At 53.0% G+C, this 19,112-nt stretch overlaps 2 protein-coding genes across 3 annotated transcripts; one reads left to right on the top strand and one right to left on the bottom strand.

Moving 5' to 3' along the window:
* Positions 1-175: 175 nt before the first annotated feature.
* Positions 176-11,842, top strand: ACOT8 (acyl-CoA thioesterase 8). Of its 2 annotated transcripts, none has more exons than XM_026503625.4 (6): positions 176-395; positions 1,669-1,805; positions 7,174-7,399; positions 9,263-9,420; positions 9,990-10,184; positions 11,608-11,842. In XM_026503625.4, exons 1-6 carry the CDS (start codon positions 277-279, stop codon positions 11,724-11,726), a joined length of 954 nt encoding a protein of 317 aa, XP_026359410.1. In that variant the 5' UTR covers positions 176-276; the 3' UTR covers positions 11,727-11,842. The 2 variants fall into 2 exon arrangements, with proteins under 2 accessions (XP_026359410.1, XP_057168481.1); XM_057312498.1 differs by lacking the exon at positions 1,669-1,805 and adding an exon at positions 7,860-7,939.
* On the bottom strand, positions 11,839-17,284 carry SNX21 (sorting nexin family member 21). The gene is given in 4 exon segments (XM_026503623.4): positions 11,839-12,268; positions 12,270-12,899; positions 16,057-16,214; positions 16,626-17,284. Coding segments are annotated over 4 exon segments (1,095 nt in total). The 5' UTR covers positions 16,888-17,284; the 3' UTR covers positions 11,839-12,223.
* Between the last annotated feature and the right edge of the window lie 1,828 nt (positions 17,285-19,112).

Genomic DNA, 19,112 nt, shown 5'->3' on the forward strand with positions numbered 1-19,112 from the left:
TTAGTCTGTCCCAGGTTCCGCCCCCTCACAGTCACACCCAATCACACACGGGATGCTCAGACTGGCACTCATTTTCTCCAATCGTCAGAGAAAGATCGCCCGTCACTCGCGAAGACTGACAGGAGCTCTGGCCAATCATAACTTGGATCCCTCTTTCTCAGGGCCGGCAGGGGATTTCCGGTTATTGGTGCAAGCTGCCGGAAGAAGCTTTGCGTTCAGTGCGGGTCTCCTCGTGTCCGCCCAGCGCAGTGTCCTGGCCGGCAGCAAGTGAACCACATGTCGTCCCGGCAGGCTCCAGAGGACGAGCAGGGCGGCGGCGATCCCCCCGGGGACCTCCGCAGCGTCTTGGTTACCAGCGTGCTCAGCCTCGAGCCGCTAGACGAGGATCTGTTCAGGTAGCCGGCCGCATCTGGCTCGCACCCCCCCATCGGGACAGAGGCTTCTGATCTCGACTGCCGCCACCGCGTTGCCCCTTGCTGATAGCCCTCTGGACGAGGATGGGCTTTGCGTGGGGTGCAGACTCTGTCGCGATTGGGAGAGAACCTGTCCGTGACAGACCTGGCCTCGCTGCCCTAGCTTCCTCCGTCTGCGCGCCAGGTCTGCGCAGCCCCGCGACTAGGAGGTCCTAGCAAGCTGGGCAAATAAAGTGGTGGCTTGAGATAGCCTTCTCATCAGCCTCCCTTGAGGAGTCATGCCCCTGGGGGAGCCAGCCAAGAAAGGGTGGTGACTTCTCCAAGTGCACGCAGCTGATCAGATTTAAAACTTATAAGCAGTTTCTTGCATATTCATTGCCCTTTTCCTCTTATACACCTCGATTCCTCCACCGCTTGGAGGGACGTAGTAGCTCATCATTACTCTTTCTGAGGCCTTTTCCTTCCAGATGCCACTTAAATGCTTTCTGTAGCTAGGGATTTAATAGTTTTGACCTTCAAGTTTCCTACTGGCTTTTCAGAAGCAATCTTAGGTGCTAACTTCCCTTTCTCCTACTTAATGAGTTACAAATAACTTCCTGGAGGGCCACTTGGAATGCATTATATTAAAAAATGCTAACCTGGGGCTGGACTGGGTGGGGCTCTGGTAGGAAGCTGGAGTTTCACCTGTGGGGCCTCGGTTTCCTCCTGTGTGCACTGAAGGGTTAGACTTGAAGCCTGAGGGCGCTTAGAGTTCTAGATCTAGTCCTTGGAAGGACTGGGGTGTTCAAGTTGAGACGTGTTAAGTGGCAGGCCTTAATGTAGTCTGCCTCCAGCTTTTGGGGTTTGTCTTGGCCCTAACAGTCTTGAGAAGCTTCTGCCTTATCCTGGAATCAGCAGTGGAAGAAACATTGGACCTGGGGGCAAAAGACGCAGATACTGCTCAGGACTGGCAATGTTTAAGTTGTGTGCCCTTACTTAGGTCACTTTCCCTCTCTGATTCCTGTTCTCTTTGTGTAAAATAAGGGGATTGGTTCCTTTAACTGAAGCCCACAGAAGGGTTGGGCAGTCTTGAAGGCCCTGAAGTTACATGTATGCTGTATGCAGAGTAAGGGTATTTGCCTGGGAGAAGGGTCCATGGCTTTCGCCAGATTTCAAAAGGATCCCAGAGAGATCCTGCCCTATAGGCTCAATGATGGTTGCAGGATTTGGCCCTGTGTTCAGCCCAAGTATTTCCTGCTTTCCCCTCTCCCCACAGAGGAAGACATTACTGGGTACCCACAACCCAGCGGCTGTTTGGGGGTCAGATTGTGGGCCAGGCCCTGGTGGCTGCAGCCAAGTCTGTGAGTGAAGACATCCATGTGCACTCCCTGCACTGCTACTTTGTACGGGCAGGTAAACTACCCCCTCCTTATCCCCAACCCAACCCTGATGGCCCAGCAGCCACTTCTTCCTGCACTTGGGGGGCTGACTGAGAAGGGGGAGGGGGAGAGAGAGACTGTTAGTTGATTCCCCTCAGGGGAGCCTAGAAAGGAACAAGGCCTGGGGCCAAGAAGAGTGTTGGACCTCACACCTCCTGAGATCACTGAGTGCTTGTTGATGTGAAAACGTTGGGGTTCTCGGAGCAAATGGTCCAGAATTCTTGAGATGTCTTTGGTGCAAAATGGTGGTTTTGTTTGTTTGTTTTTAAAGATTTATTTTTAGAGAGGGGAGGTTGCCTGGATGGTTCAGTTGGTTAAGCGGCTGCCTTCAGCCCAGGTCATGATCCCAGGGTCTTGGGATCAAGCCCCACGTTGGGCTCACTGCTCAGCGGGAAGTCTCTGCTTCTCCTCCTCCCTCTGCCCCTTTCCCCTGCTCATGCTCGCTCTCTCAAATGAAGAAATAAAATCTTAAAAAAACATAACAAAAAACAGAGATGGGGGGGGCGGGTTGGAGGGAGGGGCAGAGGGAGAGGGAGAATCTCATTCAGACGCCTCTTGAATGTCTCTGAGATCCTGATCTGAGCGGAAATCAAGAGTTGGATGCTTAATCAACTGAGCCACCCAGGTGCCCCCAGAAAGTTGGTTTTACTAGAGCATGGGACAGGACCCATGGGCAAAAAGAGCTGCACTGGGGTTGTGATGAGTGACTGATTATGTATTTTCAAGTTGGGAGGGGTTAGGGACAGCACAAGCCTCCAAGGTATTTTGGAAACAAGGTTTCCAGGATCTTGAGGGGGCTAGCTGTTGTTAGGAAAAGGTCATTTATTACTATCTAATGAAACCTTAGTCATGAGACTTTTCAGATATATATCAGTGGGCCACATACTTGGAGAATGATTGCCAAATGCATCTTCGGGGGTAGAGATAAAGGAAGTTTCCAGAGGAATTTCTATATGTTTAAAGAAGACCTGCAGGATCCCGGGGGTTGGGGGGTGGGGGTTGTCGGGATAATGTTAAGCTAAGATTGCCTTTTGCCCTTAGCAAAGTATTAACATTGAGGCAGCTGAGTTCCTAGAGGAATGTCACTCTGCCTGTTTCAAGGACTTGTCAATGGGCTGTAAGTAGTTAAGGAAATTTAATTTTTTCTTTTGCCTTTGTTTCCCAGTCACTTGTTACCTGGCGTGAAATGATCTAAGACTTTGTTGCTTAACTGCTCCCTGCTGGTTTTTTGTTCATTCTTTACACACCTTCTGGTGCCAAGCACTGTACTGGATCCTCAGGGGGGTGCTGTCACCTCTGCTAGGAGTTCGGCAGTTGGCAGCTTGTCTTGGAGAAGAGAGCACCAGCCTGCAAGACCTTGGGTCTGGTTTCAGCTTTGCCAGTAACTCTCCAAGCAATCTTGAGTGAGGTTACCACCCCCACCCCTATCCCCCATCCCCCATCCCACCAGGCTTGGTTCATCCCACCTGAAAAATGGAGAAGGGGAGGGTCCTGGACTGTTGCTGGTTTTCTGTAAATGAGAACTATTCTTTTTTAATGAGGAACTTATGGGACTAAGAAAAATTCACATGATACAGAGCATAGCTATGTACATTATCTTGTTTGGTCCTTATAAGTCAACATGAGGGGTGGGCATTCCTGCCACCATTCTACCTATAAGGAAATGGGGACGAGAAGAGGCTATGTAACCAGCTCCCGCAGTGCTCAGGGAAGCAGAGCTGGGATTGATTGATTGATTGATTGATCTATCTATCTATTTATTTATTTAAAGATTTTATTTATTTGACAGAGACAGCCAGCAAGAGAGGGAACACAAGCAGGGGGAGTGGGAGAGGAAGAATCAGGCTCATAGCAGAGGAGCCTGATGCGGGGCTCGATCCCATAACGCCGGGATCACGCCCTGAGCCGAAGGCAGACGCTTAACGACTGAGCCACGCAGGCGCCCCTTGAGCCGGGATTTAAACCTGAGTGTGCGTGTCTCCAAGCTTCACACTCTGCCCTCCTCCTTTGCTTTTCTCTTTCACTCTTGGTAGGTAATTCCAAACCATGGGAGAGCTACCAGGTTTTGGGGGAAGGATCTTTTTTCTTGGAAAGTCTCCATCCAAGGGCAGTGTGAAATGAGGCATGCCCGCGCTACTATTTCAAAATAATCATCAGTCATTTGTGTCCTTACCTGCTTCTTGAAATGCTGCAGCTTTTCAATATATATTGACTAATCGATAGCTATTACAGGACTATTAAAATAGAAGTCGGGACAGGAGACTAGTAGTAACAGGATTTGGGAGAGATGATTGTGTTAAAAAAAAACAACACAAAACTAGGCTAAGGCATATTGTTGCAGTTTTATAAAGTTCGTTCTGAGCTTCCTGGCAGCAAGGTGAAAAGGGAAGCTCTCTTACGAGCGTGAGATGTGACCTCCTAAACACCAATGATGATGTTTCAGTATTTTTAAATAAAAGACGCTGGGATGGGGGTGCTTGTCCTTGGCTATTTACCATATCAATTCTTTTTCTGAAAACCCAGGATAGAATGATAGTTTAATTTTTTGTGGTCTTATTTATTTTTTTTTTTTCCTTCAGGCATTTCTCTAGAGATGTAGAAGAATGTAGCACAGGAGTCATCTGACTTGGGATAGGTTTAGAGCTTGGCAAATCAAGAGTAGAGTCCTCAAACGTTATTCTGTAAAAGGCCAGATAAAAAATATTTTATGTTTTGGAGCACCTGGCTGGCTCAGTCAGTGGAGCATGCGACTCTTGATCTCAGGGTCATGAGTTCAAGCCCCACATTGGGCCTGGAGACTACTTGAAAAACAGTATTTTAGGTTTTGAGGGCAAAAGCAACAACAGACAATATGTTAAAAAATGGGCTTGTGTGTAGTTAAAAAATGTTATTAATGCTCTCAGTTTCCTCATCTATTCAATGGGGGAAAAAGCCTTTGCAAAGCTATTGTGAGACCCACTTGAGAAAACCTGCCTTAGTGTCTTTTTTTTTAAAGATTGATTTATTTTAGTGAGCCTGCTGGGTGGGGGGAGGAGCAGAGGGAGAGAATTCTCAAGCAGGCTCCTCGCTGAGTGTGGGGGGCTCCATCTCAGGACCCTGACATCATGATCTGAGCCGAAACCCAGTCAGATGCTTAACCGACTGAACCACCCAGGTGCCCCCAAGCTGCCTTAGTTTCTAATGCCACCTGGAACCCAGCAGTCACTCCACAACTGTTTGCTCCCTTCCTTCAATATATTCCAGGGCCTACCTGCTCTGGTCCAATAAAAATGTCCAAGAACAGGTCTGGAACTCATTCACACTGAAAGGTAAATCACTAGTAACTGGAAGTACTGTGCGTTAGCTACAGCCTAAGGATTAGATTAGAGCTTTTTTTCTTTTCTTTCTTTTTTTTTTTTAAAGATTTTATTTATTTATTTGAGAGAGTGAGCACGAACAGAGGGAGAGGGAGAAGCAGGCTGCCTGCTGAGCAGCGAGCCTAATGTGGGGCTTTATCCCAGGACTCCAGGAGTCGGCAAATGCTTAAGCGACTGAGTGACTCAGACACCCCATTTCTTTTTTCCTTTTTTAAGTTTGTTGGTAGGGAAAAGAGGGTTCCTTTCCAGCCCCTGAAATCGGATTGCACATGTAACTATTTCCAGGATCTGGACTCTTGGGAAGCCCTTCCTAAAGGCCTTGAGGAGCCCCCATTCTGATAAAAGTGCCCCTTTGGCAGTGCCGGCCAGCAGATTGCCGAGCAAACAAGCCAGCTTTGGATGGGTGGTGATATTTCTTGCTGTTGAATGAGCCTCCGGTGCCTGGTTGGCTCCCCATTCGGTTGATGGTGGAGGAAGCAACACTTGTTGAGACCTGCTTCTTTCATCTGAATATTGAAAATCGTCCCCAAGATGTCTCACTGCCAAGGTGTCAGAGTTCTCCACCGTCGGCCTGAATCAGAGAGACATTGAAGGACTTCAGGGACACCAAGGAGACTCTCTCCTCCCAAAAACCCTCCTGACTGGTTCTCTGAGGGCTAGCTAATAGGCCTCAAGCAGGGCAAGTGGCTTCCATCCTGCCCCGGGGATGCGGACACCCAAAAGAGAAGGGCCAAGTGACTGTTGTTTGCATCTGGGATGAAGTGGCTGACAGCAGGCTTTTCCTGAGAGAATGAATAGTCCCACAGATAACAGCCAGACCATAGATAAAAACAGAACTCTGGGCTACCTGGGTGGCTCAGTCAGTTGTGTGTCTGACTCGGTTTTGGCTCAGGTCATGATCTCATGGGTCGTGAGATCGAGAGCCCCGCGTCGGGCTCTGCACTCAGCGGGGAGTCTGCTCGAAGATTCTCTCCCTCTGCTCCTCACCCCCTAAATAAATAAACCTTAAAAAAAAAAAAAAACAGAACTCTGATCCACAGTTGGCAGCAAGCAGCACAGGAAACCAACCTGCTGTCTACACGTCAGACTTGTAGGAAGTCAGGCCACCAACTCTAGCAACCAGTCCTGGAAGCCAAACCCCCAAACACCAAAGACTTGATTAATAGCTGATAGCTTCCCTAATATCTGTCCCCACTTCCAACTTAGGACCAACCAGAGAAAGCCGAATACGCACACCTACCAGTTACAGAGGCTGCCCTGCTGCTAGTTAGCTTCCCTACGGACTCCCCATGCCAGCAGCCCGCGTCGTGGCGTATCGCCGGTCTGTTTTCACTGTAATGCTTTCCCACTCCTCTGCCTGCCTTTGAGTTTCTGCCAAACGTAAGTGAGGGTGACTGACTCCCTTGCTATATAAACTCTGAATAAATAGCTTTTGCTTGTTCTAAAACAAAAAGGCGCAGGCCAGAGTTGCTGATCTCTGATCTAGAAGATTAGTACTGGACGCGCGACAAGATCCCAGTCACAGATAAAACCACACAAAAGCTGGGATTATTCTGACAAACACTTGGGGCGCTTACTGTGTGCCGGATGTTATCCTAAAGACTTTACAACTATGACTAATTGAATTCTTAAAATCCTGAGAGGTGTGAGCACTGATGATCCTATTTTACAGATGGGTAAACTGCTCAGAGATTTTCCCATGGCCACGCAGCGAGTGAGTGGCCGGGCCAGGATTTGAATGCAGGGAATGTCCCCCTGCCCTGTGCTGTGGAGAGAGAGGCACTCCGCTTGTCCCGGAACACCCGAGGACGGGCTCTGGAATTCTCGCTGCACCCCTCGTCCGCGGGCTGTAGGAGGCCTCAGTCAGGGGCCACTGAGCAGATAAGGAGTAGAGAAGGAGTAGCGGAGGTGCCTGTCCAGCCGTGGTGATGACGGCCGCTCGCACGGGCTCACTTGGACTCACCGTGTCACTTGTGCCCGCCACAGGGGACCCCAAGGTGCCGGTGCTGTACCAGGTGGAGCGGACGCGGACAGGGACGAGCTTCTCGGTGCGCTCGGTGAAGGCCGTGCAGCACGGCAAGCCGATCTTCATCTGCCAGGCCTCCTTCCAGCAGGCTCAGCCCAGCCCCGTGCGGCACCAGTTCTCCATGCCCAGCGTGCCCCCGCCGGAAGAGCTGCTGGACCACAAGGCCCTCATCGACCAGTACTTAAGGTGAGAGAGCTGGAGGCTCCAGTTGGCTCCTGGGAGTGGGAATTGGAATCCTTTAGGGGGTCTTGACCGGCATTTAAAAAAATACAGATATTGGAGCGTATCGTGTGTAGTAAGGGTAAAGTCCCCTTTGGTGAAACTTGAGTTTCAGTTGTGTGTGTGGTGTGTGTGAGTCTGTGTGCACGGGCGAGCGTGTTGGGTCACGATATAAATGCAGAGCTTCTGATCCAGCCAATTCAGGTGTTGTCACTGGTTGTTAAAATAGTGAAACACTTCTGTGGTCACTTGGTACCTACCTCTCCAGTCCCTGCATGATCCCTCTCCTCCTTTGGGATCACCCGTGATCCAGCAGCCTGGGAGGTCGTGCCTGGCAGGGGTGACGGGTCCCTGCTGTCTTTGCCCTCGTGGGTGTTCAGTATTTTGAATATCACCTGGTGAAATACATTTCTTTCTTGGATTACAGCTAATGAAGTTGGGAAAATGGTGGGGCAGGGGAAAGAGCTCTGGGTCCCGACACAGGACAGACACATGGATTCTGGCCAGGTGTGTGCCTCTGTTAGTGCTCCCCTGCTTCGTGACTTTGCCCGACTCCCCAGCCCTTCAGAGTCCTGCCTCGTCTGAAAATGGGGATGGTCATGTCGGTCCTGCGTACTTCACGGCCGTACCCTAAGGACAGCCCCTTGTCCTGTGCTGTGTGCTGGCTCAGCAGCAGAATATCGTTGGGATAGATATGGGTTTGATCTTTTGGTAAAGGCCTGGGTTCGAATATAGACTCTGTTTCTGCTAGCTGTGTGAGTTTGGGCAAGTTGCTTGCCCACCCTGAGCCTCTGCTCACAGGCACAATGGTGCTAATCATAATTCCTACCTCATAAAGCTGCCGTGAGGATTCAGTGAGGTAAGAGATAATAAGTCACTTCATGACCACTCAGTGAATTATAGTTAAACCGCTACTGACAGGAGAGGAGGAAGCACAGAGCCTAGTCTGCTGTCAGAGCTCAAAAATGTTCGCTGAAATGAAAGGAGGACACTGTTCTTAAAGGTCCCTAAATTAGAGAGCGGTGCCGTCCAACTAGGAAGACACTAGCCACATGTGGGTCTATTGAGGTGACATTAAACAGAACGAACAATTCTGTTGTCACACTAGCCACACTCCAGGCACTCAGTAGCCACGTGTGGCTAGCGGCTAGCAGAGTGGGCAGTGCAGGTTCAGAACGTCAGGTCAGGTCTGTGGGACAGTGCCCGGGGGGGGGGGGGGCTGAAAATGGAAAGAAGAGCACTCAGGGTGGTTGTTACCAGGGCGGAGGGGCTTCCTTGGAGATGGCCCCCCACGCCCCCCGACCCGGGACGCCGTCTTCCCAATTGCGTAGGGTTGGGTAGGTCGGTCCAAGTTGCGCAGGCTGCTTCCTGAAAGTTGAGAGTAGCGAAGTGGGTAAGAGCCTGACCCATGGAGCCAGACTGCCTGGGTCCACGTCCTGCCTTCTCCACTCCCTGAGCGAGCTCCGTGAACTCCAGCTGCTTATTTCAGGTCGGTTGTCAGATGGGGGCGATGACAGCATTGTCTCGCAGGGCTGTTGTGACGAGGTCGTGTATGTGAAATGCTTAGAAGGGTGCCTCTGATAGGGTCCCCCCTGCTACTCTGAAGGGTTAGGAGGTAGGCTGCTGTCATTATCTACATTTTGTAGATGGCAAGAGAGGCTCGGTGAGGTTATTGACTTGCACAAGGTCACAGGGCTCCTGAGTGGCAGAGAAAGGATTCAGACGCTGTGCAGGAGGGGAGCTGTGGGGAAAAGTCAGGAGTCCCTGTGGAGGAATGAGGGGTTCCCAGAGGCAGCTCAGAGAGAATCTCCCTTTCCCCTTTACTTTCAGGGACCCCAACCTCCAAAAGAAGTACCTAGTGGGACTGAACCGAATTGCTGCCAAGGAGGTGCCCATTGAGATCAAGCCAGTAAAGCCGCCTATCCTGAGCCAGCTGGAGAGCCTGGAGCCCAAACAGATGTTCTGGGTGCGAGCCCGGGGCCATATTGGTAAGAGGACCCCAAGGACTGGAAGAAAACATTCTTCCCAGCGCTAGGCCTGGACCTCATGCCTTGGTGGCATTGGGCGTGTTACTTCCCCTCTCTGGCCTGTTTCCTTGTCGGTGTGATGGGCAAGTTGGCTTAGCTTCTCACCAGGACCCTCTCCGCCACTCGTATGGGGATGAAGGGCGAGGTCACTCTACTAATCCTAACAGAGGCCCTTTCTGGGGAAGGCAAGGGACCTTGCTGAGGTTCTTCTCCAGGACCCCTGCTAACCATATGGCCTCTGCAAGCTGGAAGAAGACACCCCTTAGAGGGCCCAGCGTGGGAGACTTAGGGAGTGCAGACTGGATTTCAGTCCTCACTTAGCCCTGCCCTCTGCCCATCCCTACCTCCTCTGTCACTTCACACACACACACACACACACACACACACACACACACACCCTTGGGCAGGTGCCCTTACGCAGCAAACACTCTGCACATCTGTGCATGGCAGCCCCTCTCTGCCCGTCTCCCTGCAGGTCCTGAGCTGTAAAGCCCAGGGCCCGGGGCTGACGGGGCCCGCACGCGTTGCAGGGGAGGGCGACATGAAGATGCACTGCTGCGTGGCTGCCTATATCTCGGACTATGCCTTCCTGGGCACAGCAGTGCTGCCCCACCACTGGCAGCACCAGGTGCGCCACATGGTCTCCCTGGACCACTCCATGTGGTTCCACACCCCGTTCCGAGCTGACCACTGGATGCTCTATGAGTGCGAGAGCCCCTGGGCTGGTGAGTACGGGGCCCCGGGGGACAAGGGGGCTGACTGGGGGGGTGGGCACAGAAAGCCTGCTTTCTCGGGTGATCCTGTGAGGCGCTGCCCGTCACTTCCTCTCCTGCCCCCCTAAGTTCTGGCATTTTTGTCTTCAAAATGACAGCATGAGGCTCGAGAAGGGACACCTGCTCAGCTTAATTTCTGTAGCATGTGGGGAGTATCAGAGACCCAGTTCTAGGCCCAGAAGCACTTCAGAGTGTCTGTGTGATCCTGGGCCAGTCTCCACTCTTCTCTGAGCCTCAGGTTCCCTATCTAAACAAACAGGGTCGCATGGGAGCAGTAGTGTCTGACCGTGGTGGCGTGAGATTGCCAGTTGGGGGAGCTTTTTCAAATAGGTACTCAGATTCCACCCCTGAGGTTTTGACTCAGCGGGTCTTGGATGAAATCCAGAAAACTATTTTTAAGCAGCTCCCTGAGCGATAGTGCGGATTAACCAACCTGGTTGGGGGTCAGGGCCCTCCGCAGTCTCTAAGGGCTCTGCTACTTGGACACTCGTGGTGCACAGAGAAGCCCAGACTCGTTCATCACTGTCTAGTCTCAGAGCCCTGGGCTCCTTTCCAGGGAAGTACACTTCAGATGAAGAAAAGCCTTGCTCTGTAAAACAGGGACAGAACTTCAGGGAGTCTCTCTTCAGGGAAGGGGGAACTCTCCAGCACCAAGGGCGTCGCAACACAGGGTCAGCAACCTTGCAATTAGGACACCTGGGTTCGGGTTTGGCCAGCTCCTTATGGCCGAGTGCCTGGGGCTCCCTGGACTTCAGTGTCTTCATCTGGAAAATGGGCTGAGGCCTGCTTCACTTGGCTACTATGAGAACTAAGTGAGCTCTACTCTGTGTAAGGGAGACCAGCAGCTCCCTCCAGAACCTTCCACTCAGGCCCAAGGCTAGCAAGGGAGTCTCTAGGTGGGGAGGGAGGGTGGCCAGATGTGATGGCCCCAGGTCCTCCCCCACCCCCTTCTTCCTGGTAGGGGTGAGAATGGTGTTTTTTTTTTGTGAATTACCGCCCTGGAGGACCCGGTTTGATTCACTGGAAAGGGAACTGCCGGGTTTCCGACCACAAGTGGCCAGAGTGGGGGTGGATCTGCTTAGCCAAGCTGCTGACCCAAGACTGCCCTCAGAAATCTTCCCCCGTGAGCTTTTGGAGGAAGCCAGTGGATATGTGAAAGTGCTTTCAAACTGTCACGTGGGGTTCTCTCAGGAGTCACCCCCAGGGACCATTCCTAAGAGGCTCATAAAGGGGCACTTAGAGATTGGGAGAGGCCACAGCACTCGATGTGCCCTTGTATGGGGCAGCCATACCGGTTGCACACTTTTCAAGAAGCACGTTTGGCCACGCTGCGAAGGAGAGAGAAGGCCGTTCTCACCCTTCCCCTCACCCACAGGTGGCTCCCGGGGGCTGGTCCAAGGGCGGCTATGGCGTCGGGATGGCGTCCTGGCTGTGTCCTGTGCCCAGGAGGGCATGATCCGAGTGAAGCCCAGGGTCTCAGAGAGCAAGCTGTAGCCAGAGGGACCAGCTTGGCCTGGGGCTTCAAGGATCACCCTTCTCCCCCCAAGTCCTTACAGTCGAGGGCTGGGCCTTCTGTCCCCAAACCCAATAAAAAGACTAATACCACTGGAGCTGCTGGCCTTTAATTCCCCTGGGCCAAATGGCAGCCCTACTCCAGGACTCCAGAGGAAGAGTCCCTGGCCCTCCGGCCAAGGAAGAGGTAACACTGACCTACCCTGGGGCATAGTCCCCAGACATCCATGAGCTGGAGAGACTGCATCAGACTTCTTCCCTACACCGCCCCAGGGCGATCCCAGCTGAAGCTTGTCCTGAGCCCAGCTTGACAGAAGGAACATGTTTCCTTGGTTTGCTACAAATTCTTTGTAGGACTTCTAGGGGTTCCCAGCACCCCTTACAGCTTCCCACCTGCTATTCATGTCCTCCTTGCCCACCCCCACCCCCCTTCCCCGGGGCGGTGCCTCTCCCCACAGTGGCCTTAAGTCTAGGCAAGGTCAGTTCAGTACCTCCTTGATGAGCAATTCTTTGAGGCTGGGGGGGTGGCGTGGGGGTCAGGCCTGCTTCCTGCAGGGCCTGGAGCCGGGCCTCTGACTGGCGTTTGTCCAGGCCCAGGCGCCAGGAGAGCCGCACGTGGGCCTCCAGAAAGGGTGCCAACAGAGGGTGGGGGTTCTTGTCCCCCAGTAGTTGCAAGGCCCTCTCACAGCATGCCCGGGCCTCCCCAGGGTCCTCCAGCTCCTGGTGGCACACAGCCAGCCCAGCCAGGGTCAGCAGAGGGCGGTCTGGGCCCAAAGGGGTGCCTAGCTGGGTCTGCAGCTGCCAGGCGTTGGCCCAGAGCGCCAGAGCCTCATGATAGAGGCCGGTGCAGGTGAGGCTCTGTGCCCGCCGCAGCTCGGGCAGCACGAAGAAGTCCTGCAGGTCCGGGGCGTGGCGCAGCTCAGGCACTGCCTGCAGGTGGCTCAAGAACTGCTCGAAGGCCCGGCTGCGGCGGGCGATGGTCTCGGCGGTAAAATTCCGGCGCAGGCGCTTCCGGGGGAATGAGATGGCGGCCATGGGGCCCCGGAACTGGCGCTGCAGGTTTCGGTGCAATCGCTCAAAGTCCGAGTAGCGGCGAGAGATCTGGGCTGGCTGGCGAGCGTGTGGCCCTGGACCCATCACGGCGAGGGTGTAGAGCTGCGGAGAGGGTGGAGTGAGGGTAGGTGTGAGTTGTCCGTGCGCCCCTTCCCTCCCCACCCCCACACCTCAAGCTGCATTCACCCACTTCTTCCCTTCGCCCCTGAGACTGGGCCCAGGAGGGTGGGAGCTGCTGGGGGAGCAGCCAGGGAGCCCAGTCCCATCTTACCTGAGGCTCGTCTGAAATGACCCAGGCCCAAGGCAGCATGGGGAGAGAAAGAGATGAGCTTCAGTGCCTGGAGCTGCCACCCCTTTTGCCCCTTCCAGGGAGCACTCCCTTCCCATGGGGCAGTTAGCTCTTCGGACAGCCCCTCTGGTAAACCAGCTGGGACCTGAAATCCAGGCCGATCTCTTGGGCCTCTGAACCAACCTTCAAGGCCAGCTTGGAGTATGTTCCACTCTGGACACAGAGCCCCCACATCCTTAGCCAGGTTATTCCAAAGCAGACCTGGAGGAGAGGTCTTCAGATAGACCAAGTAGCGAGCATGGTGAAGAGGACATCGGGGCACAGGCTCGGGTCCTAATTCCTGGTCAGCTACTCCTTCGCGGTGCGTCATGAAGCAAGACAGCCCCCACCCTCACCCCTGTCCCGGGTCTGCTTTCCTCTCTAGTGAGCAAAGCGGTGGCCTAGGTCAGTGTCCGCTCACATGTGGGATGTGTGTAAGTAAATGTTGCTCCTGAGATTCTAGGTGGTATGTGCTGGAGTAAATACCACTGAAGCAGAGACAGGAGGTGGACCCCCCCCCCCCCCCCCCGCCAATTCCTTTTGAATTCTGACTACAGATCAGGAAGCTCTCTCAGTTTGGTTTTTAAAACGCACTTCTCCGACACTTCTCATCTCCACTTTCAGAGAAGACCTAGAAAGTGAATCTCCGGTCAGGGCCTTCCGGCAACAGCATTCATGCAGGGTTTTAATGACCCGGTTTCATTGTCACTGCTTTTATTGTATTTAATTAATTAATTTTTACGGTTCTCTTTATAGCAAGCAAGGCTTTCCACGTACAGTAGTTCTTTCAAGTCTTTTGAACTTATTTACGAAAAAATAAAGGTTTCCTTAAAGAAAAATGTTAAGCAAGGAATGGTACAAGTAGGATTTAGCTAGGACAAGAATCCTGAAGTTGGTACTGGAATGACTGATGTTTGAGAGGCGCTGATCGAGAGGACCATGAAGCTGTCCCCGGGTCTGAGCACATGACCACAGCTTAGTGTGTAATAATGCTGACCCACCAGGTTTAAAAAGGGGGATGAGTTAAGCATGAGATGTTGAAGGCATGCTAACACCAAACCCAGACTTTTCTCTCGAATTTGTTCTGTGAAACTGCCAATATTCTAGCCACCTCTGGTCTATTTTATACTTTTCTCAAATATTCAGTGTACATTAATACTAAGGATTAAAAGGTTTAACCTTAAAGAAATTTATTTTATTCCCGTTCAGTTGTGCATTCCCAAAACATATTGGCTGCAAAACCTTTTTATTTTATTTTTTTTAAAGGAACAGTATCAACATTCCAGGAAACCAGTTTCCTGCAAAATACACTTCAGGAAGCATTGTCTAAAATGACCCCTTATATTCATGTAGCTTTTACTTTTATTTTTAAATTTTTGGCAAAAAGGAAACATTTTATATCCATTATCTCATCTGACCTTTGTAATGTCCTGCCAAGATGGGTAATGATGACAGTAGCTCCATTAACTGAGCGCCTGCCCCTGCCACGACGTGCTGTGCTGGGCACTTGACTATGGAGCACAGCAAGGAGGGAGTCCCTGACGCTGTCTGACAGCCAGGGAAGCCACCAGAGGCAAAGGGCTCAAAGACTTCCCCTAAGTCACACAGCTGGTAAATGGTCCAGCTGGGATTCAAACCCAGGCTTGCCTAATTCCACAGCCTGGGCTTTCAACCCCCCCTGCCCCGCCCCCGGCGGTAAAAGTTCAGTCAGGACTTAGGGTCCCCTTTGGACAGAGGAGGGGGCTTGTCTGTCCAGACATGGGCCAGGGCATATCTGGCCATCCTGCTCTATGTTATCATTCTCTTCTCAGACTCACCCCATACTTCCCTGCTGCCCGGCTGTTCCTTGGGGTCTGTTTCCCAGTGCACGAGGCCTGGCTGGGACTTTTGCCTCTTAAGACGAGATCATCAGAGTCAATCCCTGCTCAAATTGGAGCAGTCACCCCATGGGCGTGGCCCTTGTTTACTAAAAGCAGCAGAATGGAATGGAGAGGCCCAGATGTGGGACAGGGCTCCAGGCCCCTTTCCTGCTGAGTCAGAAATGGAGGAGGGTGTTGAAGATGAGGGAAGTCTGAGTCTGCCAGGACTGGCCAGGTCACGCTGGGTTTCGGGACCTGGCAGACCTCGTTCTCCCATGTCAGTTTCTCCTTTCCATGGGCAAGGAAAACCAGACTCCAAGGTCTTCCCCCACACTGCTCTTCATCCCAACCCCTCCTACCCCCTAAATCTAACCCTCAGAACAAGATTATCGTACACTGTGTGGGTGCCCAGGGACTGATTCACCTGGGCTGTAAGGAGGCCACAACAGGCCCTAGATGCCAGACATTTTCAAGCCAAAGTTAAGTCATAATAATAGAGCTACCGTTTTATCAAGCTCTCCATAATGCTGGGCACAGTGCTAAGGGCTCTCTGTGCACTGTCTCATTTAATTTCTGCAACAACCCTCTGCATTATTCCCACTGCTCAGATGAGGCAATAGGGTCATCAAGGTTACACAACTCACCCAAGGTCAAACAGCTGGTAATAGTGGAGTCTGAATCAAGGTCTGGATCCAAAACCCATTTTTTTTTAACCACTAACCAATGCAACGTGGGTCTCGGGTCTGACCCAGATAATAGTCTTTCCTGTATATCTTATATTTTGCTACAGTTTGCAAAACCTGGGGGCTGGGGCCCACACACCAGTTCTCTTAGTCTCAAAACCAGGATGGGGTCAGGTCCATAATCCCTCAGAAAGCTAAGTCATTTGCCTAAGGACTTGACCAAATTACATCCCCTTTCTGACCTCAGTTTCCCCATTCCTAAAATAGACTGGCCATTTGTAACTATACAGCTAGACCACCCCCCCCCCAAAGAAGTTGGGAGTCTTCCCTACTTTCTCTTAGCCAGACTTCTAGACTCACAGCCCAGGGGTTCCTGGACCCTCACTCACCACGTACTTGGAGGGTGGGTCCTTGACCACGTTGGCACTGGTCACCTCGAAGAGCAGCCGCTGGGGCACCAGGGTGTTCCGGGACTTCTTCCAGAAATCCTGCAACTGCCTTGCCAGGGGCTGACTGCCCCTCTGCCCGTCAGGTGGGGGGCTCCGTTCTGCATGGGCACATGACCAGTCACATCAATGGGCCTGGAGCTAAGGTTGACATAAACCATGTGTGGTGACCTCACTCATCCACCAAGTGAGACAGGCTTCCATTTGACATAAGTGGAAATTGAGGGCCAGAGAGGGGCCAGGTGCCAAACACCGTGCCTGGCAGACAGCAGGCTCTAAATATTTCCACCCCCAAAACATCGCTAGCACATTATTACGATTTGTATCCCAGACCCTGTACATTTAATGCCCCCCAGCCACCCCGAGATGGGAGTGATTTCCCCCATTTGACACGAGCGAAAACTTGGCTCAGAGAGGTGTTGCGACTCTCTCAAGGTCACACAGCCAAGAGATGGCTGGGGTGGAGGCCTAATCGAGCCCCGGGGTTCCCGCCTCTGTCTTCGGGAACTCGCCTGCATCTTCTCCCGACGCCCCGTCCCCGGAGGGCAGCGGGTCGGGGCCAACTTCCCCGTCGTCCTCTTCGTCCTCCTCCTCTTCGTCCTCGGCGCTGGTGAAACTGAGGGTGCCGCTGAGGCGGGAGGACAGGCCCTCGGCGTCGTCGTCCTCCAGCTCCGAGCTCTCCGGGAACTGCTCGGCCTCCGGGCCGGTGGCCGCCTCCCCAGGGTTGTCGCCGGCCAGGGCGTGCCGCAGCCGGTGCAGGAGCCGCGAGGCCATGGCACCCTGGGGGGAGCGCGCGACGCAGGGTCCTGGGCGGGGGCGGGAGGGAGACCCGGGGCCCCGCGCGGGGAGGAGGGGCGGGGCCCAACCGGCGGGGGGAGGGGCGCCGCGGAGGCCCCGCCCCAGCCCGTTGGGGGTCCTGCGAGCCCCGGACGTCGCCTGGCGTCTCTCCCTGCCCCGCCGCAGCCTAGGGCCGCGCTCTTTCCGGGAGAGGCCGGGACCCTCCCCTCGTCTCTCTCCCCGGCTGGAGCGTCTCTCCCTCCCGCGGCCCGTGGTGCGCTCAGGGGCTCGCGGTCCCCCGGGGTCCGCGGTGCAGCCCCGGCAGCTTACCGAGGCGGGCCGGGCTTCGCCGGGCCCAGGCCTCTCCCAGCGCCGCTCCGGCCGCTTCCTGCCGCCGCCCCGCCCCCGGCCCCGCCCGCTCCCCGGAGCCTCCCGGGAATCCCGGGCCCTTCGCTCCGGGAGGGACTTGGGAATCCTGGGTAGGCAGGGGCGAACCCCAGCCTCCTGGGGAATCGTACCCAATGCGCAGGGGCTCACACCCTCCGTGAATACTCCCACCCGTCCCGAAGAGCCGGTCTGTCCTGGCTGCCCCCAATCTGTCCCACAGTTTCCATGCAGCACTCTTAACTTTCCGAAGTCATGCCACAGTGGGAAGCCCATCTCTCCGGTGAAAAAATCGAGGCCACGTGAAGACACATTATCTGAGTTGGAATCTGACTTCGAGGCTAGGTTTTCTCCTATGTAAAACAGGGACAATTAAAACTACTACTAATTTTTTTTTTTAAGATTTTATTTATTTTTGTGACAGAGAGACAGCCAGCGAGAGAGGGAACACAGCAGGGGAGTGGGAGAGGAAGAAGCAGGCTCCCAGCAGAGGAGCCCGATGTGGGATCACGCCCTGAGCCGAAGGCAGACGCTTAACGACTGCGCTACCCAGGCGCCCCAAAACTACTAATTTTGCAGTCCTTGTAAAGGACCCTGATCCAGGGCCTGGCCAGATCTGTTACATAGTGATTATTGTTTCTTCAGTGTTCACAGGTTCTTCCCATCTCGTTGGATCCTCACACATAGGAAGTAGCAAACGGGGAAGTGAGATCCAGAAAGGCAGAGTTATTTGCCCTGAGTCACACAGCGTGCTAGAGGTTTCTGAGTGTGGGGCCTTGCAGCCTACCTCTCCTGAGTTCCTCATTCTGTTCTTTTCCCACACAGAAGGCCTGGTAATCTCAGCAGCTTCTCTGAAGGGCTGCCTGTGTGTTATCTTTTACCTACCAGGAGGGCAGCAGTGGGTCAGGAAGAATTTATTGTCACTTCCTGTCAAAAGGCCTTGCTATCAGTCCCTAGCAAGGCAGATATTACAGTCCAACAAATAAAATCTCTCTGACAATCCTTCCTACCCTTTCTGAATGGAGCGCGAGAGAGGTGGGGGGAAGTAGCTTTGATTGGGAAACACACTCCCTGCTCCACTACGTGCAGGGGTTCTGCTGTGCCCTCCATCCTGTTCCAGGCATTTTACATGGGGACACAGCTCACACTCACATCTTGGGGGGAGGCTGTTATTGGATAATGTCCATTTTCAGGATGAAGAGGAAAATTGACTTTGCCAAAATCCAGAACTAGAAAATAGGCAAGGAGATTTATGGCCAAGTCCATGTAATCTCAAGGCTCCAGCTACTCTTCATTCAGCTTAGCAGTAGGGTGTGGGGGCAAAAAGACACACGTCATTTCTTAATTCATTCAGCACTCATTCACTGAACACCAAACAAGAACATTAACTTGTATTTTGGCATATGTCTCACAAATCTGGGTACAAAGCAGGTGTTCATAAAACCATGGGTTGTCAGAAATCTGGTCTGGTACGTCTGTTTAACAGATGGGAAGTCTGAAGCTCAGTGAGGGGAAGGGACCTACCTTGGGTCATGCAGATAGGACCAGAACTAGACCTCCTGAAGTCTTGTACTCTACATTATTCTTGGATTCTGTATAATGTCTCCCTACAGCCGCCCTGAGAATGGCCATTAAATTCCTGGTTGCATACATTCAGTAAGCGGAAGCTCATTATCTCCGGAGGCTTCCCATTCCCATGATTATGCAAACTTGACGGTTAGGAATTTCCTCCTTATAACCAGATGCCACTCCGTTTAGTTCTTCGTATAAAGAACACGGTATTTACTGAGCACCTGCTAAGTACTGGGTGCTGGGGGATGCAGTGATGCACGGATAAC

Source organism: Ursus arctos, unplaced genomic scaffold (genome assembly GCF_023065955.2).
Source record: "Ursus arctos isolate Adak ecotype North America unplaced genomic scaffold, UrsArc2.0 scaffold_16, whole genome shotgun sequence".
NCBI lineage: Eukaryota > Metazoa > Chordata > Mammalia > Carnivora > Ursidae > Ursus > Ursus arctos.